Raw genomic sequence first — 20,708 nt, 5'->3', positions numbered from 1 at the left:
TGTGACCGTGAGGCCCATGCAAGACAATGGGGCCGTCAAAAAAACTGAAGCAACACGGAAGGCATCCGTGTGCTGTCTGTGTGTGACTGAACCGTTGCCTAGCAATGGATGGGCAGAAGTACACATACAGACCGATACTGCACTAATTGGCAGCCCCCTCTCTCTGTCAGCACTGATAGAGAGAAGAGGCTGCTGGTACGCAGTGATATTAAGAAAAATAAGTTCATACGTACCCCGGCCGTTGTCTTGGTGATGCGTCCCTCTTCTGACATCCAGTCCGACCTCCCAGGGTGATGCGGCAGTCCATGTGACCGCTGCAGCCTGTGATTTGCTGCAGTAGTCACATGGTCTGAAACGTCATCTCAGGAGGCCGGACTAGAGGAAGAAGCAGGCAGTTCTGGGTAAGTAGTAACTTTTTTTTCTTTTTTTTGTTGCAGGTTTTTTTTAAATGAACCATTCATCTTTATTGTGAGCGCCGCGCATGGTATTCCCTGTCCAGCGGTAGTCTCTGTCCAGGATGCTGAAAGAGTTAAAAGGCTGCACTGATCGGCAGTAACTCTTTCAGCACCCTGGGCAGTGAGTACTGCTGGACAGGGAATAGCATGTGCGGCGGTCACAATATCTTGTACATAGTGTGAACGGGTTTCAGTTTCCTCTCAAACTGGAATACACATGGGAAGCACACTGTTCCAATCACGGACACACGGATCCGTGAAAATGGTGATTGAAGTGTGCACGAAGCCTTAAAGCAAATGTACAAACATATACTGCAGTTGCCTGGCTCTCTTTAGCTAAGGTGCTGCAACCATTCAGGATGATGTATATAGGCATCTTGTTAAGAGAGTGTACTCTACTTAAAGAGGCTCTGTCGCCAGATTCTCAAATCCCTATTGCATGTGATCGGCGCTGCAATGTAGAGAACAGTAAAGTTTTTTTTGTTTTTTTAAAAACGTTCATTTTTGGCCAAGTTATGAGCTATTTTATATATATATATGCAAATGAGCATTGAAATGGACAACTGGGTGTGTTTTTTCGTATGTCCAACTGGGCGTGTATTGTTTTTAACTGGGCGTGTTTACGTGTATGTCAGTGACCAGTCAGCGTCATACACTCTTCTACATTCATTTACACAGCACATAGTGTTCTTACTAGAACGATGTGCAGCCACATACACAAGTGTCCTGATAATGAATACACATGACCTCCAGCCTGGACGTCATGTGTATTCAGAATCCTGACACTTCTGAATCTTTTCTGTGAGATTTCCAGCAACGGAAACGAAAGCTCGTTTACCTCGTAATCTCGCGAGATTACGCGTGGCTTGCTGGAATCTCACAGAAAAGATTCAGAAGTGTCAGGATTCTGAATACACATGACGTCCAGGCTGGAGGTCATGTGTATTCATTATCAGGACACTTGTGTATGTGGCTGCACATCGTTCTAGTAAGAACACTATGTGCTGTGTAAATGAATGGAGAGGAGTGCATGATGCTGATTGGTCACTGATTCGTCAGCATCATACACTTCTATTCACAACGCCCAGTTAGTAAAACAAGTAAACACGCCCAGTTAAAAACAATACACGCCCAGTTGGACATACGAAAAAAAACCACGCCCAGTTGTCCATTTCAAAGCTCATTTGCATATATATATATAAAATGAACGTTTTAAAAAACAAAACAAAAAAAAAACGTTACTGTTCTCTACATTGCAGCGCCGATCACATGCAATAGGAGATAGGAATTTGAGAATCGGGTGACAGAGCCTCTTTAAAGGGGTTGTGCAAAGATCAACATTTATCACCTATCCACAGGGTAAGGCCCCGTGTACACGACCGTGCCTGTTATAGCGGTCCGTGATTACGGGCATGGCTGGCTGTGGACAGTCATCCGTATTTGCGGGCCGTGCTCCCATTATAAAGTATGGGTGCACTGTCCGTAAAATCAAAAAATAGGACATGTCCTGTTTTTTACGGATGATTTCTACGGTCCAGGCACCTTCCCGTAATTATACGGGAAGGTGTCCGTGCACCATAGGAGTGGATGGGACCGTATTTTGATCCGTAATTGCGGACCAATAATTTGGTCGTGTGCATGGGGCCAAACTGATGCATGGAAAATATGACAGCCCTCATGTCTGAATGCAAAAAAGTTATAGGTTCAATCCAGGTGTGCTCAGTAGCCGGTCTGAAGGAGCATTTTTGAAGACTTGAACCACGCATACTAGTACTGTTTTGAATGCTGTCTGCTTTCCCCTATTTGTACTATCCGCCATGTAGGTGTTGAATGTCTGATCTGTAGGACCCCACTGATCGCTAGAACGGTGGTCCTGAACAACTGCAGTGAGGAGGAGTTTGAATAAAGCGGCGGTTGAGCTCGAACGCTGCTGTTTCTTTCAAAGTCTATGGTACTGATGATGGAGATGGCTGACTCTAAAATAGTCTTTTCTAGTAAAGTTACTGCTCCAAATGGTCTACATGTGATGTAAGGCCCTGACTGGGCTGCCGTGTAATCCATTTAAAGGGTAGTCTGGTTTAGGTCCATCTTCAAATAACCTAATGTGGAATTCTGCGTTACTAGAGGGGGTCTTTATCGATTAGTGAAAGTAGAGAGCAGCTAAAAAGAGTGTCTTTCTCTGGAGGACCTGACATCTGTGCCTTACGCTGGCAGCCCATTGATTTCAATGAGATATGTGTAATGCTTAATTTCACCTGTGGGGCTGCTGCATTCTGGTGACAGACTCCCTTTTAAATTGTAGGTGAATGATTTCCGGAATTACTCAAGCAGGCATGACACAGCTTTTCAGCTTTCACTTTCACTCTCTGCAGCGGGGAGGAGGAGTGAGCAGTAGGCAAGTCCCGAAGCTGAGATTGATAATATACAAAACTGCTGTAGTGTTGTAAATGTTAGATTACAGTAATTCATGTTTTTGTGACCGTTCTTTTAACAATACCGGCTCAAACTAACATTTTCTGAACAGTGAGAAATACTGGTTTACATACAGTATATACCAGCCATGAACAGAAGTGTCTAAGATGTCTAGCACTTTGTGCCAAATTTATTATGGCCCCCTGCTCCATTTTGATAAAATTGGCATGGTTTGTGCCATTTTCACGGTCTTGTTTATTGATTCATCCTACAACGCTATTGCTAAATCTCGCTTATAGTCTTAAAGGGGTTGTCAACTTTTAATTTGTTTTATCTTCTCTATAGTTCAGGAAATCAAACAGATCTCTACTATATACGTAATTACAATTCTGCTCACGTACCTTTCTAAGGCTATGTTCACACGGGGTCTTTTGCCGAGTTTTTTGACGCGGAAACCGCGTCGCAAAACTCGGCAGAAACGGCCCGAGAACGCCTCCCATTGATTTCAATGGGAGGCGTCGGCGTCTTTTTCCCGCGAGCAGTAAAACTGCCTCGCGGGAAAAAGAAGCGACATGCCCTATCTTCGGGCGCTTCCGCCTCCGACCTCCCATTGACTTCAATGGGAGGCAGGAGAAAGCGTGTTTTATGCCCGCGGCGCTCAATGGCCGCGGGCGAAAAACGGCGCGATAATTGCTATTCACACGGAGTATTTTGGGGGAGGAATATCTGCCTCAAAATTCCGTTTGGAGCTTTGAGGCAGATATTCCTCCCCCAAAATACTCCGTGTGAACATAGCCTTATACCAGTGTAGTTGCCTGTCTAAAAAAAAAAAAAAGAATAAACAAAAAATGGTATCGTTTTACAGATCAGTCTGTAGAAATGCATCAATAGGATAACTGAATGGACTAAAGATGGTGGCAGTCATGTGACCCCCCCCCCACATTAAGGGACCCCAGGCATTCAGGTAACCCTGTCCTGGTATATAACAGGTGAATAATGGGTTAAGGAGCAGAAGTTATAAAGTGTCTCTTTTTTTTTTTTTTTTTTTTTTTTTAAATCCTCTTTATTAGCATGACAACATCACTTAGGCGCTGTTCACATCTGCGTTGGGGTCCCGTTCTGACGTTCCGTCGGAGCTTTCCGTCAGAACGGGACCCTGAACAAACTAACACGAATGGAAACCAGAGGTTTCTGTTTCCATCACCAGTGATTTCAATGGTGACTGATCCGGTGCCCGTGGTTTCCGTTTGTCTCTGTTGTGCACCGGTTCCGTCATTTTGCCGGAAGTCATAGCGTAGTCTAAATGTGAACAGAGCCTATGAGCCAGGCAAACATTTTATAATTTATCTAGAGACCGTAAATACAGGAACAGTGAAGCAGTTGTTTATCATTAGCCCTATTCACTTATCGCATGGATGTGGCCCCAAAACATGTATGTCATGTAACCCTGTTGCTAATTAAATAAATTCTAGTGATCACGTGACTGACGCCATGTTTAGTCAATCATTTAGCCTGTGGATGCATTACACAGGACTAGTTTGTGTGCCATACTATTCTACTGTGTCAGGGGCCCTATGTGCTACAGTGTCTAGTTCAGTTTTTTTTTTTTTGTTTTTTTTTACACAGACACCGCGTCGGAATCAGTGCGAAAAAAAACTGCCGAAATCGCCCCCCATTGAATTCAAAGAGCAGTAAAAGCGTTTTTGTCCTTTTCCCCAAGCGGCGTGTCCTTTCTTGCCGTGGCTCTGCGTCTAACCTCCCATTGAAATCAATGGGAGGCAGGAAAAACGTGGGGCGCTATTTTTCGAGTGATTTTTGCAGCTTCTTTTGCCCGCGGTCCTTGCATTAGCTTCGATGGCCGCAGGCAAACAACACAACGAAAACCACGGCAAGAAAGAGCAGGCAGATCAAGATCTGCCTCAAAATTCCTTATTTTGAGGCCGATTTTGTTTTTTGTTTTTTTTTCTGCCTGCAATAACTGTGTGGACTAGGCCTAAGGCCCTGTTCACACAGTTTTTTTTTTGACGCGGAAACCGCGCCGCAAAACTCCTCAAAAACCACCCGCAAATGCCTCCCATTGATCTCAATGGGAGCTGGACGAGTTTTTTTTTTTTTTATACCGAGTAAAAAAAAAAACACGTCGCGGTAAAAAGAAGCGACATGACCCATCTTGAGGCGGTTTCCGCCTCCAAAACCCCATTCCAAACAGTCAGAAAGAGGATAAACACGCCTCGACGAATGTTTTGACGAGTTTTTGTCAAGCCACTGTGCAAAAACCGTCTGGAGCAGTTTTTGCAGGAGGCATTTTCCTCCTGCAAAAAACTCAGTTTGAACACAGCCTTAGGCTATGTTCACACGGGGTATTTTGCCGAGTTTTTTGACGCAGAAACAGCGTCGCAAACTCGGCAAAAACGGCCCGAGAACGCCTCCCATTGATTTCAATGGGAGGCGTCGGCGTCTTTTTCCCGCGAGCAGTAAAACTGCCTCGCGGGAAAAAGAAGCGACATGCCCTATCTTCGGGCGCTTCCGCCTCTGACCTCCCATTGACTTCAATGGGAGGCAGGAGAAAGCGTATTTCTCGCTGTTTTATGCCCGCGGCGCTCAATGGCCGCGGGCGAAAAACGGCGCGAAAATCGGCGTGCAGGGAGAGGAATATCTGCCTCAAAGTTCCAAACGGAATTTTGAGGCAGATATTCCTCCCCCAAAATACTCCGTGTGAACATAGCCTTAGAAAGGTATGTCAGCAGAATTTCTAATATGTGTATGTTAGAAAACTATGATTTCTTATTCTACAAATAAAAACTAAAAACTGGACAACCCCTTTAAAAAGAACCTTTCACCTCCACATATATGTGCAGCATGTAATGGGGAGGGCTGCACAAACCCTGGGGCACTTTAAAAAAAATAAATAATAATTTCTACGTCCCTCCGTTATTTAGATATTGGTGCCGTTATATTTGGCGTCCGATATTTAACTGTTACTATGGCTGTGACACTGTCCAATCAGATATGGACAGTGTTACAGTGAGAGAGAGCACGCGGCGCACACGCTCTCACTCTTCTGCCTAACTGGCAAGGGTGCGTGTCACTGCTACGGACAGTGTAAAAGCTGTGGAGAGGAGTGCACGCATGCGCGCTCTCCTCTCCAGCTCTTGTGAGAGATCAGTCTTGTATTGTCTGCCGAACTGGCAAGGGGACGTGTGTCTGCTACGAACAGTGTAAGCGCTCCCCAGCTCTTACTGTCAGTAGCAGTGACACGCCCCCTTGCCAGTTCAGTAGACAGTACAAGTCTGATCTCTCGCAAGAGATGAGCGCACGCATGCGCGCTCTCCTCTCCACAGCTCTTACACTGTCCGGAAAGTGACACGACCAGTTCGGGTGAAAAAACTGCAATCGCACACTCTCTCCTCGTTCTTGCTGTGGCACTGTCCATATCTGCCATAGTAACACGCCCCCTTGCCAGTACACGCCCTGTTGACTGTTCAGGGGGTTATTTAAATATTGGGCACCAAATATAACGGCACCGATATCTAAATAACGGAGGGAGGTAGAATTTTTTTTTTTTAAAGTGCCCCAGGGTCTGTTCAGCCCTCCCCATTACATGCTGCACATGTATGGGGAGGTGAAAGGTTCTCTTTAAATGGGTACCATGTTATAAATCCTTTTATGCTGTAGTATCTATCTCTTCAGGAGAAACTAAGCTTAAAGAGGCTCTGTCACCAGATTTTACAACCCCTATCTGCTATTGCAGCAGATAGGCGCTGCAATGTAGATAACGGTAAAGTTTTTATTTTTAAAAAACGAGCATTTTTGGCCAAGTTATGACCATTTTTGTATTTATGCAAATGAGGCTTGCAAAAGTACAACTGGGCGTGTATTATGTGCGTACATCGGGGCGTTTTTACTACTTTTACTAGCTGGGCGTTCTGACGAGAAGTATCATCCACTTCTCTTCAGAACGCCCAGCATCTGGCAGTGCAGACACACAGCGTGTTCTCGAGAGATCACGCTGTGACGTCACTCACTTCCTGCCCCAGGTCCTGCATCGTGTCGGCACCAGAGGCTACAGTTGATTCTGCATCAGAGTTTGCAGGTAAATCGATGTAGCTACTTACCTGCAAACGCTGATGCTGCTGCAGAATCAACTGTAGCCTGTGGTGCCGATGTGTCCTCGCTCGTCCGACACGATGCAGGACCTGGGGAAGTGACGTCACAGCGTGATCTGCCAGATGCTGGGCGTTCTGAAGAGAAATGGATGATACTTCTCGTCAGAACGCCCAGCTAGTAAAAGAAGTAAACACGCTCAGATGTAACACACATAATACACGCCCACTTGGACTTTTGCAAGCCTCATTTGCATAAATACAAAAATGGTCATAACTTGGCCAAAAATGCTCGTTTAAAAAATAAATAAAAACGTTACTGTAATCTACATTGCAGCGCCGATCTGCTGCAATAGGAGATAGGGGTTGCAAAATCTGGTGACAGAGCCTCTTTAAGTGGCCACTTACCAAAGTGATAACCGCAGGACACGCTGTCACACTGTAACCAAAATGGACAACCCCTTTGACCGTTTTGCAACCGCAACAGTTTTGACATATGCAACTTTTGTGAAATACATAAATAAAACCTGAATTATAAAAATAAATATTCTACTCCAATACCAATATATTTCATGAAAGTAGACATCTTACGCGATGTGAAAGTGCCACCTAAGACCCCCTGCACACGTTTGTGACCGTAATCGCAGACAGTGATTATGGGTGCGGCTGGCCACGGACAGTCACCCACATTTGCAGGCTGTGCTCACATTACAAAGTATAAAATAAAAAAATAGAACATGTCCTTTTTGCGGGTCACTTCTACGGCCCGGACACCTTCCCATAATTATAAGGGAAGGTGTCCGTGGGCAATAGAAATGAATGGGTCCGTAATTAGACTCAAAATTACGTCCGTGTTCATGGGGCCTAACACTTCACTTTTCATGGCTGCATTTAAGCAGTATTGAATGCATGATGTTGTGCAAATAATGCCTAAAAAGTCATGTTTGTGACTAGGGCGTCATGCACACAACCCCGTTTCAGTTTTGTGTACTTTTTGGCTTCCGTGTGCTCTCCGTTTTTTTTTGTCTTCTACTCATGCACCATTACACTAAAATGGACGGACCGTAAACGAGAATAGGAACTGTTCTATAATTTGCGGATCTGCAATTAAACGGGTGTGTTCATTGTTCCATAGAAATATTCATGGTTCAGTGTGCTATCCGCAAAAAGAAACCAGTCACTGGAGGGCTGTGCAGGGAGAGATGTGACCGTGACAGGCTGGGAATCAGTTTTTGTGCTATGGCAGCTTCATTCCGCCCACCGTTCCCTACAGACGCAGAACCAGGATGTCTTTCTCTTGCTTCCCGTCTTTAAGTGCTGCGCCCCGAATATTGCACTTCGAGCTTTGAGCCTGGTATCATTTCAATGCTAAGAACTTTAGCTTTTACTTTGCACTTATCACCTACTCCCCCTAAAGAAGCCAGAAAGATAGATCCATCTTTGATAATTTGTTTCTCTTCCAGTGTTGTACACAGGCTTGCTTACTAATAACTATTTCTTTCCTTAGTCCTTCAGGTAAACTTGTACAGATTGAATATGCGTTGGCTGCGGTAGCTGCTGGAGCACCTTCTGTCGGAATTAAAGGTACGTCGTTTTGGTGCTGACCATCTAGTTTGCAGTTTAGGATACAATACCCTCTTATTGGTGTGTATATATAATACCAATATTGTAAGGGAAATCTCACCTGCTGAAATGTGACATTTAGAGATTATTCTAATCCGGTACCAAATCCTATGTAAAGCCCTATTATCCAGATGCTTTATATACTTAATGCTAATTCACAATGTCTGATATACCAACGTTCTCAAATGCAGGCACATCTTTAACCCCTTTGCGCCGCCGCCATTTTTAGCTTTTTCATTTTTCCTCGGCCTTCCAAGAGCCATAACTTTTTTTTATTTATTTTTTTATATATTTTTTTCGTTGACATAGCCGTATGAGGTCTTGTTTTTTGCGGAACGAGTTGCAGATTTTAATAGCACCATTTAGTGTACCATATAATATGCTGAGCAACTGCTCCCAAAAAGATCTTTATAATGTGGCATCCTCCATTGTTTTTTGGTCTTAGTCTTTATGGCGTTCACCATGCGGGGAAAACTACATTTTTATTTTGAATGTCAATATAATTCCAGCAATACCAAGTTTATTTTGTTTGTTTAAGATGGACTACTTTTAATAAAGGAAAAGTTTTGTGTTAAAAAACAAATTGGTTGTGTCGACATATTCTGAGACCCATAACTTTTTTTTTTTTTTTTTTTTTTTTTTTTTTTCAATTTTTTTTTTTAGTCTATGGAGAAGTGGAGACTTAGCGGGGCGACCTGTAGTTTTTATTGGTATCATTTTGGGTACATATGACAAAACTTTCACAATTGTTTTTTTGATGGCTTTCAGTGTGCGGGATAATGTTTTTTGTTTTAATAGTTCAGGCTTTAAATGCATGGTGTTGCCCTAAAAACATGTTTTTTTTTAAAAAATTAAACATTTAGTGTGTAGGTGATTAAACATTGTACAAATTTTTTTTATTTTTTTCGCGAGTCAGGAAATATTATAAATTTTTTCTAATTTATAATACTACCCATTTTTGGTCACTAGATGGAGCTAGTTCCCAAAATTGCAGCATTGCAACATTGGGTTAAAAGCCCTCGCTCTAGTGAGCTCTCAGCATCCCCCCCTCCTTTATCCTGGCTAGTGCCGGGATAAACGAGGGGTTTGAAAGGTTTAACCTCCTACACTGTGTGTCGCCATTTTTTGAGGTAACCCACAGTGTAGTAGGTTTACATACAGTAGTAAACGCACACAAACACTAACATACATTGAAATCTCTTACCTGCTCCTGCCGCCGCGGCTCCCTCCGGCCCGTCCGCTCCCTTTGCTGCCGCTGTTCCATGTGCACAAGTCCGGAAGCCGCGACCGGAAGTAGTAATATTACAGTCCGGCCGCGACTTCCGGTCCACAGGAAAACGGCGCCGAACGGCGCCAATTTCGAATAGGACTGTGTGGGAGCGGCGCATGCGCAGTTCCCACACAGACGCCGTACACGGACGTGAATGGGACGGGAGCCGTTCACAGTCCCTATGGGACTGTGGCTGCCGTACTCCATGTCTGTGTGTGTCGTTAATCGACACACACAGAAATGGAACAAAAAATGGCAGCCCCCATAGGGAAGAAAAAGTGTAAAAATAAGAAACAGTAAAACACAAACACACAAATGAATATAAACGTTTTTATTACAGCACTAACATCTTTAACATATAAAAAAATTATTTGCCATGACACTGTTCCTTTAAAGAGGCTCTGTCGCCAGATTATCAAATCCCTATCTCCTATTGCATGTGATCGGTGCTGCAATGTAGATAACAGAAACGTTTTTGTTTTTTAAACGATCAAGTTATTAGCAATTTTATATTTATGCAAATGAGCCTTTCTAATGGACAACTGGGCGTGTATTGTGTTTTTAGCAACTGGGCGTGTTTACGTCTTTCACTGCACAATCTCACTGTGCTGTGGATCATGCTGGGCTGGAACAATGAGAAGTGTATGAGGCTGATTGGTCAGCATCATACACTCCTCTGTACAACACCCACTTGGTCAAAAGTAAAAACACGCCCAGTTGTCCATTGAGTCATTAGCATAAATCTAAACTAGCTCATAACTTGCTCAAAAATGATCGTTTTTCAAAATAAAAACCACTGCTGTTATCTACATTACAGCGCCAATCAGATTATGTAGGAGATAGGGCACTTAGAAGCAGGTGACAGAGCCTCTTTAATGAACGCGGCAATATCAATTGTTAATTTTTCAGGTGAAAAATGTTGATTTTTTTTTTTTTTTTTACTTTTGATATTAATTAATTTTTTTGTACATTTACAAAAAGCTTTATTTAACTGTTGTAAAGAGAACCTTTCAGTTGCCCATATATGTGCAGCATGTAATTGGGAGGGCTGCACAAACCCTGGGGCACTTTACATTTTTTTTTTTACTATCCTCCTCCGTTATTTCGATATCGGTGTCGTTATATTTGGCACCCGATTATTTAAATAACCCCCTGAACTGTCAACGGGTGTGTAATATCCCTCTGACACTGTCCAATCAGCTATGGACAGTGTCACAGCTGGAGAGAGGAGAGTGTGTGCGAGCATGTACGCTCTCACTCTTCTGCTCTAGGTAGACATGACTGTGTGATCTCTCGCGAGAGATCACACAGTCGTCGTCCTTGTCTGCCGAGAGCTCAAGGGTGAGGGCTCCGAACTGCGCGTGTGCGCCTCTCTCCAGCTCTTGCTGTGATGCTGATTGGACAATTTCACAGCGATGTTACATGCCCCCTTGACAATTACCCGCCCCATTGACAGTTCAGGGGATTATTTCAATATCGGGCACCAAATATAACGGCACCGATATCTAACCGAGGAGGATAGGGAATTTTTTTTTAAAGTGCCCCAGGGTTTGTGCGGCCCTGTCTATTACATGCTGCACATGTATAGGCAGGTGAAAGGTTCTCTTTAAATTATTATTCTTTGGTTCCCCTAGAGTACTTAAACAAGCGATCATTTGATTGCTGGTACAGTACACTCCAATACCTGTATATTTTAGTTTATTGTAATTTTCCTCTCCTATTAAGCGATCGCCGTGCCCTCTCCCTCTTTCTAAAGGATGGTTAAATGGCCAGGATTGGAGTACTCTCCAATCCCAGCCGTTAGGCCTCGTGCACACTTTCTTCACCGTTTTAGCGTTTTTTTGACGGATCCGTGTGCCCATTTTAGCGGCCATGTGGTTTCCGTGTGCACTCCGTGTTTCCATGCGTCGAGCATGATACTGTCCAGGGTGCTGAAAGAGCATGGTTGTTCAGCGCTAGTCACTGTAAAGAGTTAATGGGCTGCACTGATCGGCAGTAACTCTTTCAGCACCCTGGACAGTGACTAGCGCTGAAGAATGACCATGCTCGGCGCTCGCAAAATAAAATTTTGATGAAATAAAAAAATAAGTTTATACTTACCCAGAACTCCCTGCATTTTCCTCCTGTCCGGCCTCCTGGGATGACGTTTCATCCCATGTCACCGCTGCAGGCTGTAGTGGCGGTCACGCCGGACTGGATGATGTCAGAAGGCCGGCCTCCATGGATAACTCTTCATCCCACGTGACCGCCGCTGCAGCGGCCACATGGACTGCCGCGTCATACAGAACGGTCGGACTGGAGGAAGAAGAGGGACTCGTCACCAAGATGACCGGGTTAAGTATGGACTGCTTTTTATTATCAGCAGCCTCTTCTCTCTCAGTGCTGGATAGAGATAAGTGGCTGCCAATTAGTGTCATATCTCTAATGTACTTCTGCCCAGCCGTTGCTAGGCAACGGCTCCATCGCACACGGATGCCTTCCGTGTGTCTTCAGTTTTTTTGACGGCCCCATTGACTTGCATTGGCCTCACGGTCATGGAATCTCGGACCAAAGTAGGACATGCTCTACTTTTGTCGGAACTAAGCAACGTGACAGTCCAAAAAACTGAAGTGTTCATGGCCCCATTAAAATGAATGGGTCAGGGTGCTAGCTGTCAGAAAAACAGCTAGCACCCTGAAGAAAGACTGAAGTGGGCATGAAGCCTTATAGTAAAGTGTCGGCCATGGCGTACAATTTACATAGCCATAACGTACAGTTATGTCATAGGTCGCTAAGAGGTTAACGGACTGCCCTACAAGGTTGAAAAAGATCCCATAATTCTAACCGCAGTCATATTAGATTGTTTAATAGTATTAAAGGGGTTTTCCAGCTTCTGATGACCTATCCACAGGATAGGTCATCAGTACATGATCTGTAAGGGTCCAACACCCGTACATGCTGGAAGCAGTTAGCTCCGGCCACGGAATAGCGGCCGAGCTACAATACTTCTCCTATTCAAGTGAATAGCAGCAGACCTGAAGTTCTGCAGTAAAGCTGCTATGCTATGTATAGAGCCAACTTCTTCTGGCCTCTGTACGTAGCATTATGTGCTGCAAATCCGGTGCACGCAGGCCACAGGAGCGGTTTATCGGTCCGGGTGTCGGACCCGCACCGATGACATCTTGATGACCCATCCGGGGGATAGGTAATCAGTTGTCAGAAGGTGGACAACCCCTTTAACTCTGTGTGACTATGAAGAAAGCTTACCAACCTATACACTATTTATGTAACGCATATTCTACTAATGTGGCATCCTGGTAGAGAAGCATATTTACATTCCACAGATGTTAACTCAAATATTCTATTTTATGTATAGTTCTAACTTTTATGGCTATCAAAGTACTTTACTTGCCGATTTTCACCTAAACATTTTTTTGGACAATCTTAAAAGTAAATTTGTCACATCTTTAAAGGGCATCTCCTTTCTTCTTAGTAAATAAAGAGTTATGGGTGCAGCCACTTGAATTTCCAAATATGCGTACGGTGGGCACACAGGAGTGCAATAGATCAGCCCAAAATACAATGAAAATACACACAAAACAAAGCGTGCAAATCACTAGTAATTGCACAATTCAATGAGTAAAAATGTCTCATTTTGCTACAAAAGCACACCATTAAAACACTGCATGTGGTAATAGCAAGAGTCGGTTACCAGAGGCCAGCACTAATACAATACACTAGTGTGTATCTATGTATTGTATTAGTGCTGGTCTCTGGTTATGTGTCTTATTTTGGACAGGGCCTTGATACTATCCTATGTGGTGTTTTTAATAGCATTTTGTTTGGCATAATGAAATTATTTTTTTTAAATTTTGTTTTTACTCATTGGACTGTGCAATTACTAGTGATTTGCCTGCTTTGTTTTGCGTGCATCCTCATGAATTGACCAAGAAGGCGTAGCTATTTCTGCGTATCTCATACTCCATGGCGATATCCAATGTGGATGTAGGAGCACTAGTTGGATTGTCTTAAAGGAACAGTGTCATCACAAATAATTTTTTTATATGTTAAAGATGTTAGTGCTTTATTAAAAACGTTTATATTCATTTGTGTGTTTGTGTTTTACTTTTTCTTATTTTTACACTTTTTCTTCCCTATGGGGGCTGCCATTTTTTGTTCCATTTCTGTCTGTCGATTAACGACACATACAGACATGGAATACGGCAGCCACAGTCCCATAGGGACTGCGAACGGCTCCCGTCCCATTGACTTCAGTGTACGGCGTCTGTGTGGGAACTGCGCATGCGCCGATCCCACACAGTCCAATTTGAAATTGGCGCCGTCCGGCGCCATTTTCCTGTGGACCGGAAGTCGCGGCCGGACAGTAATATTACTACTTCCGGTCGCGGCTTCCGGACTTGTGCACTTGGACCAGCGGCAGCGGACGGGCCGGAGGGAGCCGCGGCGGCAGGAGCAGGTAAGAGATTTCAATGTATGTTCGTTTTTGTGTGTGTTTACTACTGTATGTAAACCTACTACACTGTGTGTTAGCTCAAAAAATGGCGACACACAGTGTAGGAGGTTACACCGTTCAAACCCCTCGTTTATCCTGGCACTAGCCAGGATAAAGGAGGGGGGGGATGCTGAGAGCTCACTAGAGCTAGGGCTTTTCACCCAATTTTGCAATGCTGCAATTTTGGGGAATAGCTCCATCTAGTGACCAGAAATGGGAAATATTATAAATTAGAATTAATTTATAATATTTCCTGACTCGTGAAAAAAATTTGAACAATGTTTAATCACCCACACACTAAATGTTTAATTAAAAAAAAACAAACATGTTTTTCTGGCAACACATTCCCTTTAATACTGGAAGAAGATATAGATATAGTTGGTGTTGCTGAAACATGGCTGGACTCTTCACATGACTGGGCTGTAAATCTACAGGGTTTTACACTGTTTCGGAAAGACAGGGCAAATAGGAAAGGTGGTGGTGTATGTCTGTATGTGAGAAGCGATATGAAGGTGAATGTAAATGAGACATTAGAGGGTGAAGACTGTGAGGAGGTTGAAACCTTGTGGGTGGAATTACAAAGGGAAGTAAACACTGAAAAAATTACTTTTGGTGTAATCTATAGACCCCCCAATATAACTGAAGAGATAGAAGGTCAAATATATAAATAAATGGAGCGGGCTGCACAGGCGGGTACTGTTGTGATAATGGGAGATTTTAATTATCGGGATATTAATTGGTGTCATGGTTCGGCTTCAACTGCAAAGGGGAGACATTTCCTCAACCTGTTGCAGGAAAATTTTATGGGCCAGTTTGTGGTGAAGCTCTGTTGGATCTGGTCATTTCTAATAATGCAGAGCTTGTTGGGAATGTCAATGTTTGTGAAAACCTTGGTAACAGTGATCATAATATAGTTATATTTTACCTATACTGTAAAAAACAAACGCAGGCTGGGAGGGCAAAAACATTTAATTTTAAGAAAGCCAATTTCCCCAGGATGAGGGCGGCAATTCAGGATATAGACTGGGAAGAACTAATGTCAAATAATGGGACAAATGATAAATGGGAAATTTTCAAATCTACTTTGGGTAATTATACTGCAAAATGTATTCCTACAGGTAACAAGTATAAACAACTAAAATTAAACCCCACATGGCTTACACCTTCTGTGAAAGAGGCAATACATGACAAAAAAAAGGCATTTAAAAAATACAAATCTGAGGGTACATCTGCAGCCTTTGTAAAATGTAAAAATGTAATAAAATCAGCAAAAATACAAAATGAAAGGCAGGTGGCCAAGGATAGTAAAACAAATCCTAAAAAATTCTTCAAGCATATAAATACAAAAAAGCCCAGGTCTGAACATGTAGGACCCTTAGATAATGGTAATGGGGAGTTGCTCACAGGGGATCAAGAGAAGGCAGAGTTACTAAATGGGTTCTTCCGCTCTGTATATACAACAGAAGAAGGAGCAGCTGATGTAGCCGCTGCCGGTGCTGTTAATATATCAGTTGATATACTGAATTGGATGAATGTAGATATGGTCCAAGCTAAATTAAATAAAATAAATGTACACAAGTCCCCGGGACCAGATGGGTTACACCCTAGAGTTCTTAAAGAGCTTAGTTCAGTTATTTCTGTCCCCCTCTTCATAATATTTAGAGAGTCTCTCATGAGTGGTATAGTGCCAAGGGACTGGCGCAGGGCAAATGTGGTGCCTATTTTCAAAAAGGGCTCTAGGTCTTCGCCGGGTAATTATAGACCAGTAAGCTTAACATCAATTGTGGGGAAAATGTTTGAGGGGCTATTGAGGGACTATATACAGAATTATGTGCCAATAAATAGTATTGTAAGTGACAGCCAGCACGGTTTTACAAAGGACAGAAGCTGTCAAACCAACCTGATTTGTTTTTATGAAGAGGTAAGCAGAAGCCTAGACAGAGGGGCCGCTGTGCATATAGTGTTTTTGGACTTTGCAAAGGCATTTGACACTGTCCCCCATAGACGTCTAATGGGTAAATTAAGGACTATAGGTTTAGAAAGTATAGTTTGTAATTGGATTGAGAATTGGCTCAAGGACCGTATCCAGAGAGTTGTGGTCAATGATTCCTACTCTGAATGGTCCCCGGTTATAAGTGGTGTACCCCAGGGTTCGGTGCTGGGACCACTATTATTCAACTTATTTATTAATGATATAGAGGATGGGATTAATAGCACTATTTCTATTTTTGCAGATGACACCAAGCTATGTAATATAGTTCAGTCTATGGAAGATGTTTGTGAATTGCAGGCAGATTTAAACAAACTAAGTGTTTGGGCGTCCACTTGGCAAATGAAGTTTAATGTAGATAAATGTAAAGTTATTGCACCTGGGTACCAACAACCTGCATGCATCATATGTCCTAGGGGGAGCTACACTGGGGGAGTCACTTGTTGAGAAGGATCTGGGTGTACTTGTAAATCATAAACTAAATTTCAGCATGCAATGTCAATCAGCTGCTTCAAAGGCCAGCAAAAGAGGCATGGACTCGCGGGACAGGGATGTAATATTGCCACTTTACAAAGCATTAGTGAGGCCTCATCTAGAATATGCAGTCCAGTTCTGGGCTCCAGTTCATAGAAAGGATGCCCTGGAGTTGGAAAAAATACAAAGGAGAGCAACGAAGCTAATAAAGGGCATGGAGAATCTAAGTTATGAGGAAAGATTAAAAGAACTAAACCTATTTAGCCTTGAGAAAAGACGACTAAGGGGGGACATGATTAACTTATATAAATATATGAATGGCGCATACAAAAAATATGGTGAAATCCTGTTCCATGTAAAACCCCCTCAAAAAACAAGGGGGCACTCCCTCCGTCTGGAGAAAAAAAGGTTCAAGCTGCAGAGGCGACAAGCCTTCTTTACTGTGAACTGTGAATCTATGGAATAGCCTACCGCAGGAGCTGGTCGCAGCAGGGACAGTAGATGGCTTTAAAAAAGGCTTAGATCATTTCCTAGAACAAAAAAATATTAACTGCTATGTGTAGAAATTTTTTACTTCCCCTTTCCCATCCCACTTTCCCATCCCTTGGTTGAACTTGATGGACATGTGTCTTTTTTCAACCGTACAAACTATGTAACTATGTAACATGTTCTATGCTGCTTTGCTAACCTTTTCTTCTCCTTTGTTTTAGCTGCAAATGGTGTAGTTTTGGCAACTGAGAAAAAACAGAAATCCATATTGTATGATGAGCAGAGCGTACATAAAGTGGAACCTATCACCAAACACATAGGCATGGTGTACAGTGGCATGGGCCCGGATTACAGGTAACAGGTTGTTTGGTTTACAGCTATCACTGGTAATCTACAAATAATAAGCACACCAGCACACATACTTTGATCCTTTATTTGTGATGTTGTACAATTGTTTTTCTTTCTTTTTTTAGAGTCCTTGTTCGACGGGCCCGGAAGCTTGCCCAGCAGTATTATCTTGTGTATCAGGAACCTATTCCAACAGCACAGTTAGTACAGAGAGTGGCGTCTGTCATGCAGGAATATACACAGTCTGGGTAAGCTCATTCTTTTTTTTACTCGGTTTCTTATAGCTCTCTAACATCTTCAGATGACATGAACAGTGAACAGGCAATTGTTGTATCTGTTTAAAATAGTTTGCTTTTTCATGTCATTCCACCATATGTGGAAGATACCAGCTTCATGCATCTTACCTTTTCTCTTGAGGAACCTTTTAGTTCTGAGAAAAACAGTCACAGATTAAATTGTTGCAGTTATAACCTTAGATGTAATCATTATTAGCTGGATCCTGTGTGTCGGAGATATGCAGGACCCACTCTCAGCAGAGTTGTCCGTTCAGCTGAAGTGACCGAATTGGTTGAGACAGAGCAATACAAGCCTGATGAATACAGGATACATAGAAGCGGAATCCTAAAAAGTAAAAGGAAAACATAAAATTGAACTAGTTAGTTAAAAACACAAAATACATTAACCCCTTGGCGCAGGTTCACGTACATGCACAGCATAGAATGCAGCCATTAGCGCATTCCGCCGTGCATGTATGTGTTTGTGATCGTGTCTGCACAGTAGCTGTGCCTGCACGATCACTGCTGTTGCCTGGCTGTGAATGACAGCCGGGCTCCCGCTGCACCGGCTAGGATTGGAGAAACCTTTAATCCCGGCCGTTTAACACCTTAAATGCTGCGGTCAATAGCGTCATTTGAAGTTGTTTAACAGAGGGAAGGAGCTCCCTCTGTCACCGATCGGCGGCCCGCGAATGCAATTTCTGACTGCCGATGGGTTGCCATGGCAGCCAGGAGCTTAACAAAGGCCCCAGGCCTGCCCTGCCTATATGCCTATTAGGCCGTGCCAGAGGCATGGCCTAATAGATTGCCTGTCAGTTTTACACTAGTTGACTACGCTATTGATTCCGTCAAAACGCCGGAACCCCTGCTCAATGGAGACAAACGGAAACAATTGGCACCGGATCAGTCATGGTCAACCTCTACTGATCGTAAATAGTCAGTTGTTGTTTGTTTTTTTTAAAGGATTAATTTAATGCATCCGTCAAAAAAAAAAGGACCAGATGCATCAGTTTTTTTGGCACCCTTTTCTGTTTAGTTGATAGTCAGTTGCTAGGCTCTAATCTTAGGTTATTTTTTAAATGAGTAGTGTACATGAGTGAGTACATTCATCAATTCACAACATTGACCAAGCTAAAAAAAAAAAAAATTCTCACCAAACTTTATTTAGATACAGCTCCAAAATGGCAATAGAATGTCTGCTGGTGGTCACTTCCAGTTTCTTCCTATCACTAGAGGTGTTTTCCTGTCAATAGGGCTTTAATTGATTTTCAAAATGCTGTCTGCAAAAAAATGCTTCTTTTAACTGATGAAAAAAACGGGAAAAAACTAATGCTATTGTTAAAAATAACTGATCAGCTAGGGCCTGTTGACATCACCGTTCATTTCCGTTCCGTCGGGTGAACCCCGCAACGGAAAGTGAAACTGACAGCACAGCTTCCGTTTCAGTCACCATTGATCTCAATGGTGACGGAAACATCGCTAATGCTTTCCGTTCGTCACCATTCCGTCTGGTTTCCGGTTTTCCGACGGAATCCATAATGTAGTCGACTGCGTTATTGATTCCGTCAGAAAACCCGAAACCAGACGGAATGGTGGCGAACGGAAAGCATTAGCGATGTTTCCGTCACCATTGAGATCAATGGTGACTGAAACGGAAGCTGTGCTGTCAGATTCACTTTCCCTTGCGGGGTTCACCCGACAGAACCCTCCGACGGAACCCCGGAACGGAAATGAACAGTGATGTGAACAGGCCCTTAGACATCTTTTTTTTTTTTGTTTCAAATATATTCCGTCTGAGGTTTGTCGGGTTAAAGGGAATGTGTCGCTAGTTAGTTAGTGTATAAATGATTAAACATTGTTCTAATTTTTTCACGAGTCAGAATCTAATTTATAGTATTTCCTAATTTATAACATTTCCCTGTGCTGGTCACTAGAGGGAGCAATTCCCAAAATTGCAGCATTGGCATGTGGTAAAGCAACCACATTGCTTTATGCTGCAAAATTTGAGAAGACACACTCGCTCTAGCGTCCTCAAACAATCCCCCCTCCTTTATCCTGGCTAGTGCCAGGAGAAAGGAGGGGATTGAACGTTCAAACCCACACTGTGTGCCGCCATTTTTTTGAGCGGCTGCAGAGTGTAGTAGGCTTACATACAGTGGTAATCGCACAGTAAAACACGAACAAACACAGACATAACTTACCTGCTCCTGCCGCCTCCGGTCCGTCCGCTCCTAGTGCTTGCTTCAGAACACATGTTCCGGAAGTAGTAATCTTACTGTCCGGCCGCGTCTTCCGGTCCACCAGAAAATGGCGCCGGATGTCGCTCGGCCGAAGACCTTCCATTTGGACTGTGTGGGAGCGGCGCATGCGCCGTTCCCATACAGACGGCGTACAGCATAGTGAATGGAACGGCTCCCGTTCGCATTCACTATTGGGCTGTATGTGCCGTATTCCATGTCTGTATGTGTCGTTAATCGTCACATACAGAGATGCAAAAAAAAAATGGCAGCCCCCATAGAGAAGAAAAAGTTTGAAAGTAAAACACAAACACACAAATAAAACCTTTTTTAATAAAACACTAAAAGCTTATATATATATATATATATATATATATATATATTAATAATAATTTTCGCGACACCCTTCCTTTTAACCCCTCAACGGAGAGGCAAACGGAAGCCTAAGATTCTGTTTCCCTCACCATTGTTCTCAATGGTGACGGAAACCTAGCTAATGGTTTCCGTCTGTCACCATTGACAGGACTCCGTTGTTCTTGA

General features: G+C 43.2%; 1 protein-coding gene across 1 annotated transcript in view; it reads left to right on the top strand.

Annotated features, from left to right (window-relative positions):
* The window catches only part of PSMA2 (proteasome 20S subunit alpha 2), a 33,626-nt gene that overhangs the window by 889 nt on the left and 12,029 nt on the right, over nt 1-20,708 (top strand). Inside the window, exons 2-4 of the mRNA XM_075827045.1 lie at nt 8,478-8,554; nt 17,530-17,662; nt 17,782-17,904. Coding sequence (XP_075683160.1) covers nt 8,478-8,554; nt 17,530-17,662; nt 17,782-17,904 — 333 coding nt within the window. The remainder of the gene's footprint in view (nt 1-8,477; nt 8,555-17,529; nt 17,663-17,781; nt 17,905-20,708) is intronic.

This window comes from Rhinoderma darwinii, chromosome 5, assembly GCF_050947455.1.
Source record: "Rhinoderma darwinii isolate aRhiDar2 chromosome 5, aRhiDar2.hap1, whole genome shotgun sequence".
Taxonomy (NCBI): domain Eukaryota; kingdom Metazoa; phylum Chordata; class Amphibia; order Anura; family Rhinodermatidae; genus Rhinoderma; species Rhinoderma darwinii.
Note: the sequence above shows the minus strand (reverse complement) of the source record. Positions and strands in the feature narration are given on the sequence as shown.